At 36.2% G+C, this 19,283-nt stretch overlaps 1 protein-coding gene across 1 annotated transcript; it reads left to right on the top strand.

The window, feature by feature from the left end:
- Positions 1-131: 131 nt before the first annotated feature.
- LOC105388163 (vesicular glutamate transporter 1) lies at positions 132-15,590 on the top strand. The gene is made up of 8 exons (XM_048623738.1): positions 132-373; positions 8,392-8,518; positions 11,813-11,915; positions 12,422-12,664; positions 12,934-13,239; positions 13,421-13,942; positions 14,231-14,458; positions 14,500-15,590. Exons 1-7 carry the CDS (start codon positions 346-348, stop codon positions 14,423-14,425), a joined length of 1,524 nt encoding a protein of 507 aa, XP_048479695.1. The 5' UTR covers positions 132-345; the 3' UTR covers positions 14,426-14,458; positions 14,500-15,590.
- The last annotated feature ends 3,693 nt before the right edge of the window (positions 15,591-19,283 follow it).

The raw sequence follows: 19,283 nt of genomic DNA, 5'->3' as shown, positions 1-19,283 counted from the left end.
TGATCACACCAAATATGAAATATTTTGAATGTTCTAATTTTCGCACAGCGGAAGTGGGTATGTCCCACGCCTGATGTTGACGATAGAACGTCCGTTGGTACTGGCTGGCTGGTGGTGGTCACAGAGGAAACAATATGCGGTGGTCAGTCGCTTGCGAATCTCAGCGGCAGCGTGGCGCCGCAGCCATCTAACGACAGACTTGCGCACGCGCAACACATACAGACGAACTCGTAAAACGTAGCACTAGAATTTTTAATAAAAAATGAAATTGAAAGCTAAGTAATATTGTTGTTAAAATTTAAATTTTTGACTAAATTTATTATTAGTAAAGATTAAATTGAAAATATGGCAGTGATAGTGCTAAAATTTTTGGGTGAGTATTTTGTTTTGATTTTTTTCCTCAGATTTTTTTTCAGATTTAAAAGTTAATTAGTTAGGTAGTTACTTTAGTATTTATTTTTGCGTATTTTCTTATCTACTTTACTATCTTTCGTAGGTCGTATTTAGATCAAGTAATTCTTCTGATTTAGCACACGTTTATTACTGAAAAGGATATTGCCGAATTGCCTAATTACCTTCTAATTACAACTACCGCCTGCCTGCATCGAATTCCTATTTCCTACTAACGTTTTTTTTAAATAAATAAGGACTGCTTCGATGTATTATTATGTAATTACTTGCGTATTATCGTTTTCAAATACACCCATGTCGTAAAAGCAGAGGTGGTGCATTACTTAATGTAAATATTATCTCCGATCGATCATCAAAAAAGAATACCTATCTCTAGCCATCTGCCTGGCTGGCAAACATACCTACCGGGACTCTCGATACTAAAAATTAGCACCGCGTAGCGTGAGTTACCAACCCTCAGTAAGTACCTATGTAAATAAATAAATAAATAAATAAATATGTGGGGACATCTCACACACGGCCATCCGACCCCAAGCTAGGCAGAACCTGTGTTATGGGTGTCGGACAGCTGATATATCTACACAAATACATAGATAGATAGATACTCGTACTAAATATAAATATCAACACCCAAGACCCGAGTACAAATATCTGTCTTTAAACAAATATCTGCCCCAGCCGGGAATCGAACCCGGGACCATCGGCTCAGTAGTCAGGTCACTAACCACTACGCCATTCGGTCGTCTGAATGTAACAACTGCGTCAAGTCAAGAGACTCAAGAATCACTGTATTTTTTTGGCGGTGCAATTTTTTTGTGTTTACCTACCTATGCAGTACTATACACAATGCACATAACTATCACGTAAAAATAAGAACTAAGTATAATGTACTATAAAGTACCTACATAGGTTAGCTAAGCTACGTACGTCTATCAACATAGGTAAGTAATATTTTTTACTGATAAGTAATAACGCGTTTTGAGATCATCACGTACACAATGATCACTGTAAGATAGACAATTGCGTTATAATAACATGTATGAGTAGGTCTACCTCCTTACATTTTCCTCGTTTCATAACTTGGGTAAAACAGTAAAATCGATTAATAGAATGAGTAATCAAATCAAAGTAAAAAAAAAGATAAATCAGCTCAACTGAATTTAAACGGATTATTCTAGTATTAACCTACTTAATATATATACTAACTAGTATATAGGTATATATTATGAAGATTAAATTTCTGAGACTGACAATATTTATTCACATAATTTGGGTAAGCAAACTGAGCGCTACCTAAGTAGGTACGCAAATTGAAAGTAAATATTTTGTTGGAAAACACTGAAAATATTTTATGATCTTCATACATAGGTACCTACACGTAATTTATGGTTAATATTGACTTTAATACTTAGCAACTTGTTAGGATAGGTATAGTATTATATTATCTATGATTAGGTTTAAGTTCCAATGAGAGCGTAATTAGAATGAGCTATCTAGTGACTACCTATACATACCTACATAATATTTATAAATCATCATTTCATCATCAACCCTTAATAGCTCACTGCAGGACATTATAATATATGTAAGGCCTCTCCCAACACACTGTCTTCGGTAATTATTTGCAGAAATTGAATAAATATGGATGAATTAAAACTTTAGCTATTTGGAAAGATAATAATTTTATAATGTACCTACAATAGACTTTATTTGCACCAAAAACGAAAAATACAATACTAACTTAACTTAACAAAAACTTAAAAAGAAAAGAGTATAAGGAGGTGGCCTTATTCGATATAAGTAGCATAGAAAATCATAATATTAAAAGCTTAAAAGTAATTTCACCTAAGATTTTTTATTAATAAAAAAACCATAACTAATCCTACATAATATTAATAACGTAACTACCCATGCACAAGCAGAGCACAGTAGGTACTTATCCTGTTTTGTGGTTACATTTGTCTTTAGTTGATGTAATGAATCTACACGAGTTTTTCAATAGTTAGTTAAACAGCACGGAGTGTCAATTTTAACAACTTCACAATAATATCTACTTGCAACTTAGTACCAGCGACTGGAGCTAAGTTAGCACTTAAACATATCATGGACCAAGATGATGAGAACTAGCCGTATTCGACCAGTTCCTGTTTTTACCCTGTCACATAAGTGGTCAAAACCAGAACCAAAGGAACAAGTGAAATAACAAAAAACCGGCCAAGTGCGAGTCGGGCTCGCGCACAAAGGGTTCCGTAGCAGCAAATAGTTAAATCAACCTATCTCAAAAACTATAAGAGATACTTTGATCAAACCAAAAATCGTTGAAAGAGTTAATTAGCATGCATCACCTCTATTTTTTTTAGAATTTTATACCCCGTAGTTATAAAAATAGAGGGGGGGGACATACTTTTTACGACTTTGAGAGCTGATATCTCAAAAACCGTTCACTTTAAGAAAAATGTTTTTTAGAAAACTTTATATCATTTTAAAAGACCTTTCCATTGATACCCCACACGGGTATGTACATCGAAAAAAAAAAATTCATCCCTCAGTTACATGTATGGGGGGCCCCACCCCCAATTCTTTTTTTTACTATTTAGTGTCATATTTTTGTAGCGGTTCATACAACACATATTCCCATCAAATTTCATCACTGTAGTACTTATAGTTTCCGAGTAAATCGGCTGTGACAGACGGACAGACGGACAGACGGACATGACGAAACTATAAGGGTTCCGTTTTTGCCATTTTGGCTACGGAACCCTAAAAAGGCGGTGTTACGTATTTTTTTTGTGTGTTTTTACATAATTAGTCTTTCTGAATTAATATACTCATTACTTAAATAAAATTGATTAATTAAGTAAGTGTATATATATATATATATATATATATATGCTATTAACCTAACCAAAGTTAAACAGTCCCGACATTCCTCACTAAAGGCATACACTCGGGGTAACATTATCCTATCCCATTATTATATATAAAAAAAAACAAAACGAAAAAGACGAAACACATACATGATAAACTTATAACACCTTTCTTCCGCGTCGGCGCAAAAATAACTTACCTACTTTCGTTGTAAATTTTAGTTTCCAAACTAAATGAAGCAACCCTTTTTCCACTGTGACTTTTCAGGTTGAGTTTATAAACGTTGCAGTTTTAATAAGTTTTCCACCGGTAGTGCCAGACGATGCGGGACGAGAATTAAATTGGAATTTGTATGAGTAAAATTATTCATTTCTGTCACATGCGCTAGGAAAGAATTTCGATTTTTTCATACAATTTTAAATTCCATTCTAGTCTTGTCTCGCACATATTATTATAACTTTAGGATAGGTGCCCACATTTTAAACTTACAAATCTTAGCCAGTGTTCAATGTCAGCTGATACTGTCATGTCATGTTGTCTTACGAAATGGCCAGTATTAGTAAACATTTGGTTCTGGAACAGTCGGCTGAGACCAGCGACTGACTTTCACTGGCCGAGCCGTGGAATCCTCCAGAAGTTTTTGTCCGCTTATGTGAACATTGCCAAGTTCTAATCCGGTTCCACCGCCGATAGGAAACGGGACGAGGGACACTGAACGGACCACGTTTATCGAGGAATCAAATTCCCTGAATACCTAGAGTGAGATAAAAATAATACTGTTCAACAAATACTTACTACATTATTTTAGCATAGGTTTCTCAGTATAGCAGTTTATGAAGTAGGTAAGCTATGTAAGTGAGTAGATATAATAGTAATTAGGAAAAAAAGCGATAATCCGCGTTTTGATTTTCATGGCGTACGGTCCACGACTTAAACCGGAAAAAAATTCCAAAATTGGTTGCGATATAAATCACTGTCGAGGTCGATTTCGGAACTCACCATGACATTGATTATGTGAGGATTTTAACCATAGATTACACCCAATCACACTCGGAAGTGAATAGAAATGTAATTCATTGGCCATTTATACAGAGTGTTTTAAAACCGGCTGCCGGACTCATAAACATATGTTTTGGTGCTATAGTTTCAGTACAAAGAGGAAAATATTTGGACTAATACCTAAGTACCAAATTATTAAAACAAGCATTTTGATTGTACTGTATGAGTTTCTACTTAATGAAACAATTTACTTAATACAGTTTTATGAAATATTTAATCATGTTAAATAAGTATATTAAATATTAAATAGGTACGTTCTCAAAATACCTACCTAGATTATACATAAGTAGGTACATTATTTTTATTGTATTGAGTAGTATTTTTGACTTTGCATTTTTAAATTATTCTACAAACCTGTTGCAGCTAAGTCAAGATATTGCTTAGACCTGGCTCAACCTGGTTTTATTATTAGTCGTATTTTTGTTGTTTTTGAATAAAATATCTGGTTAAAGGTCATTTTAGTGATAATTTTATTTTATAAGGATGTCCGTAGGTTATCTGTAAGTACGTACTGGAATAGGTAATTTTCATTGAATTTGTCACTTTTACGGTCAGCAGTAGACCCTGAACTGTAGTGTATGTATGCAGGTGACACTGACATTCCAAGTTATCCTTAAGTTAAGTTTCCGTAGTTTCAATAAAAGTAGGCACCACCACCACCTACCTACCAAAGGAAACCCTTAGGAATACCTACAGGCCCTACAGCTGCATATAAACCAGTGACACGATAACTTCTGCGTCCTCATGCATGTAGTTCGCCCTTATAATTTGCACCATAAGTCCATAACCCTTGCATACTTATTAGTTTTTTGGTTTGACATGTCTCCGCATAGTAAGTACAGTAACAACATAATGTGTGCCACCCCAGCGCACAACGCAAACAGTTTGACCCTGCCTGAGACTCATGGGTGGAAGATATATGAAACAAATAATATTTTATCGATACAGCCTACACACAAATATTTTTTAAAAGTATAGCTCATGCATCACCCGTCATAAAATTTAAATGTTTACGCTGGGGTTGCCAATGTATCTCTTTGCTGGCTCTCGTACACAGAACGTTTATTTTAGTGAGTACCTATAGGCTGGTACGGATCATTGTGCGCTCGCGCAGATTTAAACGCATGTTTTCGCTTCAGTGAGTTTCCCGTCAAGTTGGATTGAAGCTGACATGATTGTCACAAACACAATAATGGAGTAAATGGTCGCGTCATGCTATCGCTGGTAATAAAAGATACTTAGGGTCTGTTTCACAATGTCTGGATAATGGCTTACCTGTGGGTTAAAATACAAGCTGCCACACCCTGTCATTATTTTTTAGACAGTGACAACATGTCTTTTAACCGATAGGTTGCCATTATTCAGACAAAGTGAAACAGGCCCTTACTGTATCCACGTAGATATACGTGTATGTTAAAAAGTAAACGCGAAATTTTACACTAGGTAGGTAAATAATTCTGTAGCGATTTTGTCGTTGATTGAAGAACTATTGTATTGAAAGAGAGTATTATTATTGAAAATCAACATGATTCTTACTTTTTTAGATTGAAATTCAATGTACCTACCTTCTTATCTTGGTTCAACGTGGAATTCAAAGTGGCATAACATGAAATATAGTTTGGCAGCTTGGGCGATAATAGCATATATATAGTGGTAAGATAGGCAGTAGCAGTACCACAAAGTCACAGCACTCACAATATAGGAAGTGAGTTTGCCGAGGCCGCCACCTATACAGTGCATCATGATTTGACATCAAAGATATCTTTGTATCATCTAGGTTATAAAAGTCGCAAATCATGATTGTTATGTCGTTACTCTATCTGATGGCGGATCACGTAGAATTAGGCATGGGTCGGTTGCCGCTGTAATGCGCAGACATAATTATTTCAATAACGCGAACACTTGCACTTGAAACTCCATGATTGCACGTGTTTTATAAACTTGGCATTCGATCGCGATGTTTGTAAAATGGAAATCAATCAAGATATTGTACAGCATGGTACTTACCTAGTTTTGTTTGATAACTTTTACAATTTCTAATAGTCTTTCTTTGAGTTTATTATGAAAACAGCTATAAGGCAAATGCAATTTTTTTTTGATAATTATTTTAAATAGTAAGTATACTTAGGTACTTACCTAGCCGTTGTTAAAGTTGTAAAAACAATGTCCTTCTTGATAAAACCAAATACCTGTTTAAATAATAAAAAAATACAGAACCTTTGTCTTTGAACTAAGGTAGCTTTCCAAAATAAAATAAAAGTACAAGTAAACAAATTAATAAGATCATAAATGGACAGGATAAATTTTACGAGCCATCCGTTTTTTGGTAGGTTAATTACGGTATTTACAAAATTAAAAAGAAAACCAATTATAAATTTGTAAAAATTTGTTACCTATGTAGTTTTCGGATTCAAAATTAATTCTATAATTTTAATATAATTAATTCGTAAATGTCATTTACTTTTGACTTCGCGATAAGGCCCCCGACTTAAACATCATAATACTTAGTTATATTTAACTAATTGCGATAAGAAAGTAGTCAAGTAATTAGTAATTACTTACTCTCTTAGAATCTTTGTTGTAAGTATACCTTGTATGACTCGTAAGTACTTATCTTAATTTTATGCAGAAAAAGCAATTCAATAATTTGTTAAAATTTGTTTACACTATCAGATTTCACTCTCTCTCTCCTTTGAGTGCAATTTTTGTAGCACCATAAACTTGTTCAGTTTTAACTGCTTTTATACATCATGTATATACCTAAAACATAACAGTTTTAAAGTTGAATACCTAGCCAGGGTGGGACTTTAACTTTAATTAAAAACAGTGGCTTTTGTACGCTTACCTTCCATCCTTTTAGTCTTGGTCCATAAAATTGCCAATATCATACCATAATATAATATACCTTACTTACCAACTTACCATGTCATTGCTGCACCGACGACGCCACGCCGATGCCACGCAACGATCCTGACACAATTTCATCTCCTCACACATGTAGATTATACCGCATTCATTTTCTAAATGTAAATCACCGTCACATTGTCGGAATACTTGCGCCGTACCGGGAAACACCTAATACGGTTAAGGGTCATCGGAGCGGCCACCGCCCGGTGTTTACTGCATACCTATCCCATATGAAACGAACGACATAATGATAACTTTCGCTTTCAAGACGTCATATCAATAATTCATATGAAGTAAGTGTTAAGTTATGTATAAACGTGATGCGAACACGTGTGGCACGTGCGGGCCCCCAAACCACGGAGGTCAAACGTTTGAGACCGGCCTTCCGAAATGAGGAAAGAAAATGAAGTGAATTATAGCAAATGAAGGCCTTTAAAAGTAATAAAATTTAACAAATTTTTAAGTAGGTACACAGGCTGACGCAATCGCTGAATGAAATTCGCAAATAAAACTGCGTCTTCCTTCCTTCGTGTAAATTTTATTTCGCGGACACACAAGAGAGAATGCATAGATAAAACAACCACCTACGACACATCTAAGTACTACCTATTAAGTGCAATGTCTTAAAGTTATGTGGTTATAGTCAAAGTTACATAGCATAGAGGAAAAGATTGATTGGTGCTAAGTAATTTAGGAAATGAAACTGTAAAGAGTCATGTTAACTGGTGCATAGGCTTTCCTTAAACTTGCCGCAGCGTTTGTGTGGGTTTTTTCATTAGATAAGATACTTACTTATAAGGAATTGTCTCTTACCTTACTCAGTAGGTATATCTACTTTATTAACCGACTTCAAAAAAAGGAGGAGGTTCTCAATTTGTCGGGATCTTTTTTTTTACTTCTATTGGTAATAATGGAAATTTTAAAGATGTTTTTTTCTGTTGTTTTCAATCTTTAAAACTTTTAATAATAATGCATCTGCCTAATGCATAACTTCCAAACGAATAAACTAATTTTAATTATTTTTTTTGAGTCACAGGTACCTATTGTTACCCCGAATGTTCTTTAACTGTTGAATGTCGGAGTATTTAAACGTTGGTTAGGCTAGGTTATAAAACCCACACGACTAATTCCCCTCTATTGTCTCAGACGTGGTGCCGGCGCGCCTCAACCTGTGGGTGATGATGTTCACGGCGTGCTGGGCCTCCTACATGCTGCGGGTCAACATGAGCATGAACATCATCGCCATGGTGCCGCAGCTGCCCAGGAATGACACGTAAGATATCCTGCAGGGCTGGCACGGGGCGCAAGTAAGACGTGACAAAAGTTTTGCACCGCGCGATGTGATCGCCGAACCTCAAGAGCAAGCGCGATGGAGAACTTTTATCACGCCTTCAATGTGCCCCGTGCTAGCCCTTCTGAGGAGAAGAGGAGGGTTACTAAGTACATATATACTGACAAAAAACGAACGAACAATAGCTGCTATGTCGTGCAAACTTTTAATACAACGAGGTAGATTCGTGGCTCGCGCAGCGAGTGATTCAGTTTTTCGACTAACCACTAAAAAAACACTTTTCCGAATGGGGTGGATAAAAGAAGCCTATATCACAAACCACGAGGTATAAAGTTGATATTCGTTGTGATTATCCACATAAGTACACACGGCAACGTCAAATAGTTGGCAGGGCACACTAACGTAGTGTATGTGTGCACACTAACGTGGTCTATGTGTGCATAAAAGTGGTTTACACACCAGTAACAACCGCACACACACACAACAGCACAAACGAGTTTGCGCGTAGGCAAACGCCCGTACACCAGCTGTGACATAAACATATCAACCGGTCGTGTAATTTAAATAGTTATAAAATTGACTTGAAGCTAAATTTCACTAATTGTGTCTATACACTTCGTAGCTAAGTGGTAGAATGTTAGACTTATGAAACATAGGTCGTGAGTTCGAGTCCACTGTTGGGTATTTTTATTTTACTTAATTCTTTTATTTTACTTACTGTCTGATGTTTATTATGATTTAAAACTGCAAATTTAAAATTTTCTTTCATAATATAAACTAGAACTATGTTTTATAACGAAAAACAACAAAATCGTAACATCCTTAATGTCTTATATTACGGCAAGAATAAATATGGTAATTTTAACACTTAATAACTTGTTTCATTTACTTTCTGTGTTGCTTTTATTATTAACCATCTTGAAAGATAAATTAAATCTATTAAAAAAACAAAAAAGGAATAATTAAGGTTCAATGGGATTTGAACCACCGTATCCGGTTTAAGTGAGTCTTGTATCATACCAACTGAGCCATTCAATCTATTAGAATGCCCTGCAAAATTTTGCTTCATATCATAAAAACAATGAATCATTGTCACTGGCACAACTACATGTTTACAATATCCGTGTGTTGGTACCGAGAACTAAATAATTACGTTGACGTCGACATCGCCGACACACACACACACAATACACACATACACTACGTTAGTGTGCCCTGCCAACCATTTGACGTTGTCAAAGTCAAAGTCAAAGTCAAATTTTTTTATTCATCGTACAAATATAAAATTTTCTGATGAACGTCAATTTTTACAAATTACTCTCCGTTCGGATAAGGGGGGGCTCTTTCTGTCTAAGGAGAAGAACGGAGGCAAGAAACTCCTGAGCCATCTTTTCAAAAAAAGACTTAAAACTAGTTGGTATACAATACATATAAGCTTAATTATTATTATTATAATAATATGAGCAGAGCTAACTACTTATCACAGCCATGCATTAACGTCCTCTAAGTAATCATCAATTCTATAATAAGCTTTTTTACTGAGTTTCTCTTTAATGTAACACTTAAACTTATTCTCTGGCATTTGAGCAACTTCTGCTGGAAGCTTATTATAAAATCTAATACAGTACCCTAAAAACGATTTATTAACTTTCGCCAGACGCATCGCTGGAAAAGCCAGCTTATGCTTGTTCCTAGTATTAATGTCATGATTACTGCCAATTGTATCAAAAGTTGAAATATTCTTTCGTACATACATTAAATTGGAAAAAATGAACTGACATGGAACTGTAAGGATGTTAATTTCTTTAAATAGTTCTCTCAATGAATCCCTGGAACCAAGTTTGTATATAGAGCGGATGGCTCTTTTCTGTAATACAAATATAGTCTCAATATCAGCGGCTCTACCCCAAAGCAAAATTCCATACGACAATAAGCTGTGGAAATAACTAAAGTAAACTAATCTGGCGGTTTCAACGTCGGTCAGTTGTCTAATTTTCCGTACAGCAAAAGCTGCCGAGCTCAACCTTCCAGCCAATTTGGCAATGTGAGGTCCCCATTGTAACTTTGAATCTATAGTCATACCAAGAAAGACAGTATCATTAACTAGGTCCAATTTATGCCCATCTAGAATAATGTTAGTATCGCATTGTCTAACATTCGGCAGTGTAAATTTAATACATTTCGTTTTCTTAGAATTCAATAAAAGATTATTTACGGTAAACCAATCGTGTATGTCAGATAGAATAGAATTAATTTCATAAAAAATATTTTCACTTCTTTTAACTTTAAAAAGCAAAGAAGTATCGTCAGCAAATAAAACTATATTAGTCAATTTTTCAACCATGAAAGGCAAGTCATTAATATAAATGAGGAATAAAAATGGTCCTAGAATAGATCCTTGAGGGACGCCTATCTTTACATGAGCCCCCTGTGATTTAGTATTATTAATATCGACCCTTTGTTGCCTCTTGTCTAAATATGAAGCTATCAAATCTAAAGCCTTTCCTCCTATTCCATAGTATCTCAGTTTCGAAATTAAAGTCTGATGGTCCACACAATCAAACGCCTTCGACAGATCACAGAAGACTCCAATAGCATCGTGATGGTCTTCCCAGGCGTCAAATATGTGCTTAATTAACGCAGTACCGGCATCGGTTGTTGATTTGCCTTTTGTAAAACCATACTGCTGGCTATGAAACAGTCGAGCTTCATTGAAATGCAAAAGCATCTGACTGAGTATGATCCTCTCAAATATTTTACTCAAAACTGGAAGAACCGAGACAGGCCTGAAATTTGCAGGGTCCTCCATATCCCCACTCTTGAACAGAGGTATAATTTTACTCAATTTCATAAGATCTGGGAACACACCTTCAGCGATACATTTATTAAAAATGTTAGCCAAAATTGGGGCGATTTTATTAATAATAGAAAGAACAAATTTAACTGACATTCCCCACAAGTCTTCAGTTTTCTTCATATTTAAGGACTTAAATGTTTTTATAATAGTTAATGTATTTATATATCTGAATTTAAATTCCTTATCGGTTTGCCGTGTGTACATTGGCTCCATTGCAAAGCACCATCACTAATTCTAAATGCGTAAATGGCTCTTTTTATCACTAATAGTAAATTGTACCTGATAGACATTGAAATCGTTCTTCCTTATGTAATTACGAGCCTACAGTAAGCTCCATTAAGTTTTTACGGCCCAATCCGTACCTACATACTTATTAACAGCAGCAATGTTTTAACTTACATACTTCCTTAATGTTGTAGAGCTCACGCGTCGCAATGTGGGACGCCCCCGGATGCACTCATCTCCAATCAGACCATTATGCTCCACGAAGACATATCGGATGTGAGACAGGCGCCCAGACCGGTAAGCTAACACCTAATTACCTAGTTATTCTTCTTCTTAGCGTGTCGGTGACAAACACTAGATGAAACTAGGGTTTGTCAATTTGGAGAAAGGATCTAGAAAGTCCAGGAGCTATTGTCGTTATAGTAACTAATACCTATGTATTCACTACTACTAGTTACTACTTTGAAGAATACCACAATTTGTTGATTATAATGCAAATTAGGTGGAAGTATAATGTAGTGTGTAAGGTTAGGTTTTTTCCTCCTCATTGAATTCTTTGAATAGAAACAAGTTTTGAGGGTACACAACTAGGTAAGTATATATATCCAGACAAAAACCAAAAACGATTAACACGGCCTCTCGTGCATGTTTTTTCTCAAACACAGACTTTTTGCATTGCCTCCTAATCCAGTCTTTAGAACTGGTTTTCTTTGTTTTAGCTTTAGAGCTTTAGGATGAAAACGGTTCACTGACATTTTAAGCTATGCATACGAACTGTTTGTCTGAATGTGTGTTGCTTGCAGGTACCGCAACTGGCGTCGTTTAACTGGACGGCCGACCAGCAAGCGTTGATCCTCGGGTCGTACTTCTGGAGCTACCCGGTGACGTCGCTGCTGGGAGGGCCGGCGGCGGAGCGCTGGGGTCCTCGCTATGTGGTTCTCATCAGCATGGTGGCCGGCTCGCTGCTCACGATGGTCAGCCCGGCCGCGGCGAGGCTACATTATATCGCACTCATCTTGGTTCGGTTCCTGATAGGAATCACTGGTGTAAGTCACTTTTAGGTCTGTTAAACATTTCATGAATATACTGTCGTACTAATTTGTGCGTATGGATGTTTGACAGTTTCTCACGGGCGGGATAACGGCTGGATAAATTTTGATGAAATTTGGTATGTAGGAAGCTGACACCTGGATTGACATAACTATAATTATGCTTATTATCCCGGAATTCCCATGGGAATATTTAAATATTTGTTTTATTATTAACTATCAAGTTTACTTTTTAAATCCAATTTGACATTTCCTTCACATTTTAGGGTTTCATTTACCCAGCCCTCCACGCGCTGGTGGCGCGCTGGGTGCCGCCGGCGGAGAAGGGCAAGTTCATCAGCGCCATGATGGGCGGCACGCTGGGCACGGTGGTGACCTGGTCTCTAGCCGGCCCGCTCATGGAGCGCTGCGGCTGGGCGGCCGCCTTCTACGTGCCCGCGGCGCTCAGCCTGGCCTGGTGCGGCTTCTGGTGGTACCTGGTCGCGGACACCCCCGCCGACCATCCCAGGATCTCGGAGAAGGAGAGGAATTATATCGAGGACGCGCTCGGCGGCAAGGTGCAAAAGTCCAAGGTGAGTTTTTGTGAAAGATTTGTATGTTGAGTTTGCCTTATCGAATTGCGGGCGGCTTACTTTGTTATCGCGAACAAAGCAATTATTTCGCTACACTGCGAAATTGAAATTTTATGCCGGTTTATGTACTTTGTTAACCAACTAATAAGTACAATATCTAATCGTGTTATGTTATTTTCAGGGACTCCCGCCTCTAAAGAGCATCTTCACCTCGATCCCGTTCTTGGCCATGACAGTTCTGCACTACGGCAACATGTGGGGCCTCTACTTCATCATGACCGTGGGCCCCAAGTTCGTCTCCAGCGTGCTAGGCTTCGAGCTCAGCGCCGCCGGAGTCATATCTGCGCTCCCGTATTTAGCCAGGATGCTCTTTGCTGTCATGTTCGGGTTTGTCGGTGACTGCATTCTGGGGAGAAAGATGATGACTAATACAGCTATTAGGAAGTTCTTCTGTACCTTCTCGCATATACTTCCTGGCGTGTTGCTGGTGCTGTTGGTATACAGTGGGTGCTCTACGGCTCTGTCTGTGGCCCTGATTACGTTGTCGATGGGCTTCAACGGCGCGGCCACGCTCACCAACCTGCAGAACCACCAGGACCTGGCGCCCAACTTCGCGGGCACGCTGTATGGCATCGCCAACTTCGTTGGCAGCACCGCCGGCTTCTTCACGCCGATGATCACCGCTGCTTACACTAGACATGGGGTAAGGGATAAAGTACATATTACATTATAGTTACGATTTATAAGAGTTATGACCACGTTATTACTATGCAGAATTACTTACATTCTGCCTACTATGCGAGAATCTGCTTGGCGGATTGTGCTCGGGTAATTGATATAAAATCGAATAAGGATGGATTTTCCCGATGGTACTTCGAGAATTTAAAAATATAACTATAAAGTTAAATAAATTAAATACATAATTAATAAATATTTGATAATAAAAGATTACAGTATGTCTTGACCTTGACACCCGTCTTCGTATTTACAGAACGGCTATGAGCAATGGCGTCCAGTGTTCTTCATCGGTGCGTCAGTGTACATAGTATCGGCCATCTTCTTCATAATCTTCGGAACAGCCGACACACAGCCCTGGAACACCGTCCCGGACAAGGCAGGTGCTACGGAGAAATCCAAGAACGGAGAACTGAAAGAAATTAAGGAAACCTCGGTCACTGTGTCATAAATTAAGCAACTATAATAAGTACCTAGTAGCTAAACGGTTAGAAAGCTAAGCCTACCTACAAAGGTAGGCGCTATACATTTTTGTACTTTTTCAAAATCATGAATCAACTCAATGAAAATGGTAGTGGTTTGTGCTACAAAAGTGTATAATTACTAAAGAAGCTGACTGTCCTTTGGGTTCTTGTAGGTTGAGAGGAAACCTCGTAGATATACGTAATTAAGAATATGATTCCAATACTATGTGCATTATTATAATTATGTAGTGTAGGTAATTTTGGTTAGTTTTAAGAAATATGACTTGTTTTAAACTGATTATTAAGTATGTTAAATAAGATATTATATTATGTTATATAACTATATTGAACATTTGAATGACTTCTTATTTATTTTGACAATTGGTAATTTTTCAATTCAGTAAAAGTCTGAAATTTAAAACAGTTTTGTCTCCTCGCATTTAGACTATTGTGGGAATCTGTGATTTTGGTTACCAAACAAATGTTAGTTGGTAAGTTACTTTTTTTAAGTTATAAATTATTAATATAATTATGATGTATATTATGACTATGCTAAGTACTTGTACACATTCGGTATTAAACTATATTTTGTATAACAGACATACAGATAACAGAAAAACCCCAGTATTTTGTAACGTTTACTAGGTACTACTTATAATAAAATATCTCGTGTGATTAAGTACTTACTTACTTCAAATTCTATGTTTCACTAGGTTGCGTTTATCCGCACAAACTATACAAATAACAGGCTGATACGATATACGTAGGTATTAAGTACTACTCAATGCCCTTTTATTAATTTTTACATGATTTTCTCATTAGTTAGGGAATCATTATTTACTATGTGTGTTTGTGCTATATTACTTATATTTTTTATTGAATTTATGGAAATTGAATAGGGGCTGAAGCTATATTATTTTTGTCCAAGTTCATGCCCCTATAAGTTATTGGTATTATGTATATTAATTAGTAGGTACTTAGAGACAATGTATTAGACTATGACAGATTTTATGGTATTGTTTTGTGATGAAATTTTGAAATGTATGTAGGTAACTAATAATGTATTTTATATGAAAGCCATGGTACTTATTCTATTTGTATTAAATATGTGCTATATGTTTGGTGTGAATATAAATATGCCTTTTATAATTATAACATTTGTCGTATTTGTTAACCATCCTACTGTAAGCTCACTATAGATAGTATAGAACCTCGCTAGATTTAGTGGTTATCTATGCGTAAAACTAGGAATCTCATAAATATCATAATCATTTAAACACAACATCATACCTCATATACACGTCAGATGGGTCCGCACCACGGGGTGGCATAACAAGGTAGGTAAAAAGAAAGAATAAGTTCTGTGTGATATACCTGTTTTTTTAAGTATATAGTTACATTTCTCAATACCATCGCTATTGCGGTTAAGGAAAACGTCGTGAGGAAAGTCGCAGCGGATATGTTGGGAAATTCGGACCTACTTACTCAGAAACAAACCACAAAAATACCTAAGTATGTTTTTTTTCGTTGAATAAAAATAAGCGCTAGGATTTACCTAACTGCATCTGAATTAATGTTGACCGTAGCTGGGTTATGCACCTAATGATGTACGTAGGTAGGTTGGCGTGATGCAGAAAGTGACTGTTTGAGGAACATTCTATCCAGAAATATCCTAGGTATGAGAAAATATAGATGCAGTAGAATAACGGTCGCACCAGTACTACCTACGTAAGTAGGTCCATCTTTGTTTCCTTTATAACAACCGTATTTTTACGTAAATGCTGGTTTTACAATTTCTTTAAAGTACTTATAATGTTTTAACCTGATTTTCTTTTCGACTAGGTCAGGCTTATACTCGTACTCGTACAATAATGTATTAACTGTAAAATGTGTTGAGACTTCCATTGGCGAGAAAGTATTGTTTCAGATTTCAGTCCTAATTTTGTGCAGGTGTAGGTTTTTTTTACTTTGAATGAAAAAGTTTAGATTTTGTTGTGATTTTGAGAATTTTTAGGCAAGAATAATGATTGATCTTTAAATCGCTAGGCTAAATAAGTAATTGTAGTAATAGCTAACTGGATAAACAAGAAAGTAAGTACCTATATATGTACCTACTTACCTATATACCTCTGACAAGATAAGTCAGATAACTTGAAAAATAAAACTAAATGCACCTACACACCACATAAGTGTACCTATAATTACTATGCCAGCAAAAAAAAAACTAGATGTAACTCAGTAAGAGAAAGGAATTTATGTAGTTACAGCAAGTAAATTCATCATCCCCTGACATCATCAACATTAGCAGCAGCTGTCTATCCTGTAATGTATGTAATACATTGCAGACCTTAAGGGAATTAAAAAAAAAACTGCTCGAAGAAAATGTGTTTATAATCGATTTACGTAAAGTGAAAACATTAACTTACTACGAGTTATGAGTAGAAGACTGATATAAGGGGTTACTATATCTATACAATAATGTAGATTTAGTTGCACATAACGCTATACTAAAGTAGGTAGTTTTTAAGTAAGTTGAACATAACGTAACTTAACCAGAAATAGACACAGGTTACACCTCACTGAGGTATATTTAAGTTAATTTCCTGGCGCCACGATTGCAGTTGTAGAAGTGATGGTTACAAATTAGTTTACCTAGAGCGACAACTTCTAGGCGCGTACGCGGGTTTGGAGTTGCTAAGCGTGGGTAATGTACTAAGAAAATGATTCTATATTTATTACTTGAACCAGCAAGTCTTGCTAGAAAGTGTTGTAATTGCTCCTTAGAAGATACTAAAGATAATATCGGATCCTAATCCGAACGAACTTACATTTTCATCATTATGTTTCATACAAAAGACATCAACGCGCTGCCTCTTCATGGCACCCCGTTGAATTCTTTTGTATCAATTTTTGTGAATTGGGGTGCATTGCTCGAAAGGAGCCTCCTCGAGTGACCTATATAATAATATCTGTTTTTTGCACATAATACATCCTTACATCCAGTAGTCAACGATTTTTTACAAAATGAGTGCTCCAGGTATGAGCGAATTTGGGGTATAGTCACGGCTTGATGCAAGGTATTTTATTTATATTTCTCATATTATTTGGACAAACTCACGTACAACCTTGGAATGCCATCACTCGCAGGTAATTTTGAATATACTTAAGTTGCTATTTATATTACGCATTTTAGATATGCTTCCTATTTGATATCCGAATAGGTAGGTACAATTATTATTGAAGCATAGTAGTAATTATGTAGGTATACGCTATAGTCAGTAAAGTATATGATGTATCCATAATATTAGTATGTATTTGTAATTTACCTACTCTTTAGATAAGTTCTACTATACCTACGTATAGACCATTGGTACTCAACCTTTTTTATATAAGGGCCACAAACACGTTTAAGTCAAGGTGTCGCGGGCCGTAAGCAAAATATTTTTTTTACTATTATAAAGCGATGTAAACTATCGAATAATAATATAAAAAACTCATGCATAAATACTACTCTGTGTAAAAAGTATCGGGATTAGATCAATAAAACAAAAAATTGCTAAGATTTTGAATTAATAGAAAGATTTTGCTAAGACTTTTTATAATTTTCAGTTATTTATTTACATTTACATACATTTTAAAAATAAAATACCGAATAAAGGCTTTTTAACACATTTGTCCTAAAATAAACTTAATGGATCGATTAAATACGGTCTTAAACAATTAGTTATAATTTACTCCCATTTTCAGGACTTTATAGGTAGTTGTACTGTACGCCATCACAATTTTTTTTAAACGCTGTTTCCAGAGTTTTAGTACTCGCGGCGAATTTTCCTTTTTGTCTTCTATCGATTGTTAGTTAAAGTCATGTTGACTGTTTTTTTCTACTATCGTGGTTTTGTGCACTCGGAATTCTTGCTATAAAGTGAAACGGTAAGGAAAATAATATTATTTGCGGATGTGTGGAAAAAAAACGAGAAAAGATTTTGCACCACGATATCGCGCCTTTCGCACAATAATCATCATTGTAAACGAATTTTTGAGCAAACACTGAACAAATACCATCGGGCATCCATTCCACCATATTCACCAGATATGGCTGCAGCTCACGGCTCTAGCTTCTTTTTTTCCTAAACTCAAATTACCATTTCGAGGCACTGTTTTCAATCGATAGAAGACAATAAGGAAAAATCGCCGCAAGTACTAAACACAACTCTGGAAACAGCGTTTAAAAAATTGAGATGTTAGTTGTGAAAATTGGATAATTCGTTGGCGTAGGTATGTGTATCGTTTCTGAAGGAGCAAACTTTGAAGCAGGGGGGAGTCAGTGCCTTAATGGCTGAACTTTTAGTAGAAGGTAGTGCCATCTCTTTATATTACTCTTACTACCAAAAAAGATGTAAGATGGCGTTATCAACAAGACCATAGAACAATAACAAGACACATAGATAAGTAGTATTTGAATGTTAACATTGTCATGATCTATGGCTTTTATGAAGAAATTGCGTGTCAGTGTCAGTTTAGTTGTCTTACAATGTCTCGCAAATAACATTTTTGTAATAAAAGCCTATACTCTGGGTATATCGTTATTTGTAAATTTTATATACCTACAAATAAAAATAAACATGGTGTGTCAAGAAAAAGCATCTTTATCCGCAAAAAGTGTTTTTATGAAATTCTTGTGACCTGACAGATTCCATATGGATCCAGGTTCCATGTGGTTCCACGGGAACCGAGCTGAAATGGCGGCACTGGCAAAGAGCGATCAACATCTTCATATCCGCTGAAGATTAAAATACTATGTGTACCAAACTGATAAATGTCGTCAAAAATTTGCCTCGCGAGGAT

This window comes from Plutella xylostella, chromosome 3, assembly GCF_932276165.1.
Source record: "Plutella xylostella chromosome 3, ilPluXylo3.1, whole genome shotgun sequence".
Taxonomy (NCBI): domain Eukaryota; kingdom Metazoa; phylum Arthropoda; class Insecta; order Lepidoptera; family Plutellidae; genus Plutella; species Plutella xylostella.
The sequence above is the reverse complement of the archived record's forward strand: the minus strand, read 5'-3'. Positions and strand labels throughout refer to the sequence as shown.

Coding starts and splice junctions, on each gene's coding strand:
- LOC105388163 (XM_048623738.1), top strand. CDS start 346: ATGGCAGTGATAGTGCTAAAATTTTTGG. Junction 374..8,391: donor GATAGTGCTAAAATTTTTGG/GTGAGTATTTTG, acceptor CTATTGTCTCAG/ACGTGGTGCCGGCGCGCCTC. Junction 12,665..12,933: donor TCCTGATAGGAATCACTGGT/GTAAGTCACTTT, acceptor TTCACATTTTAG/GGTTTCATTTACCCAGCCCT.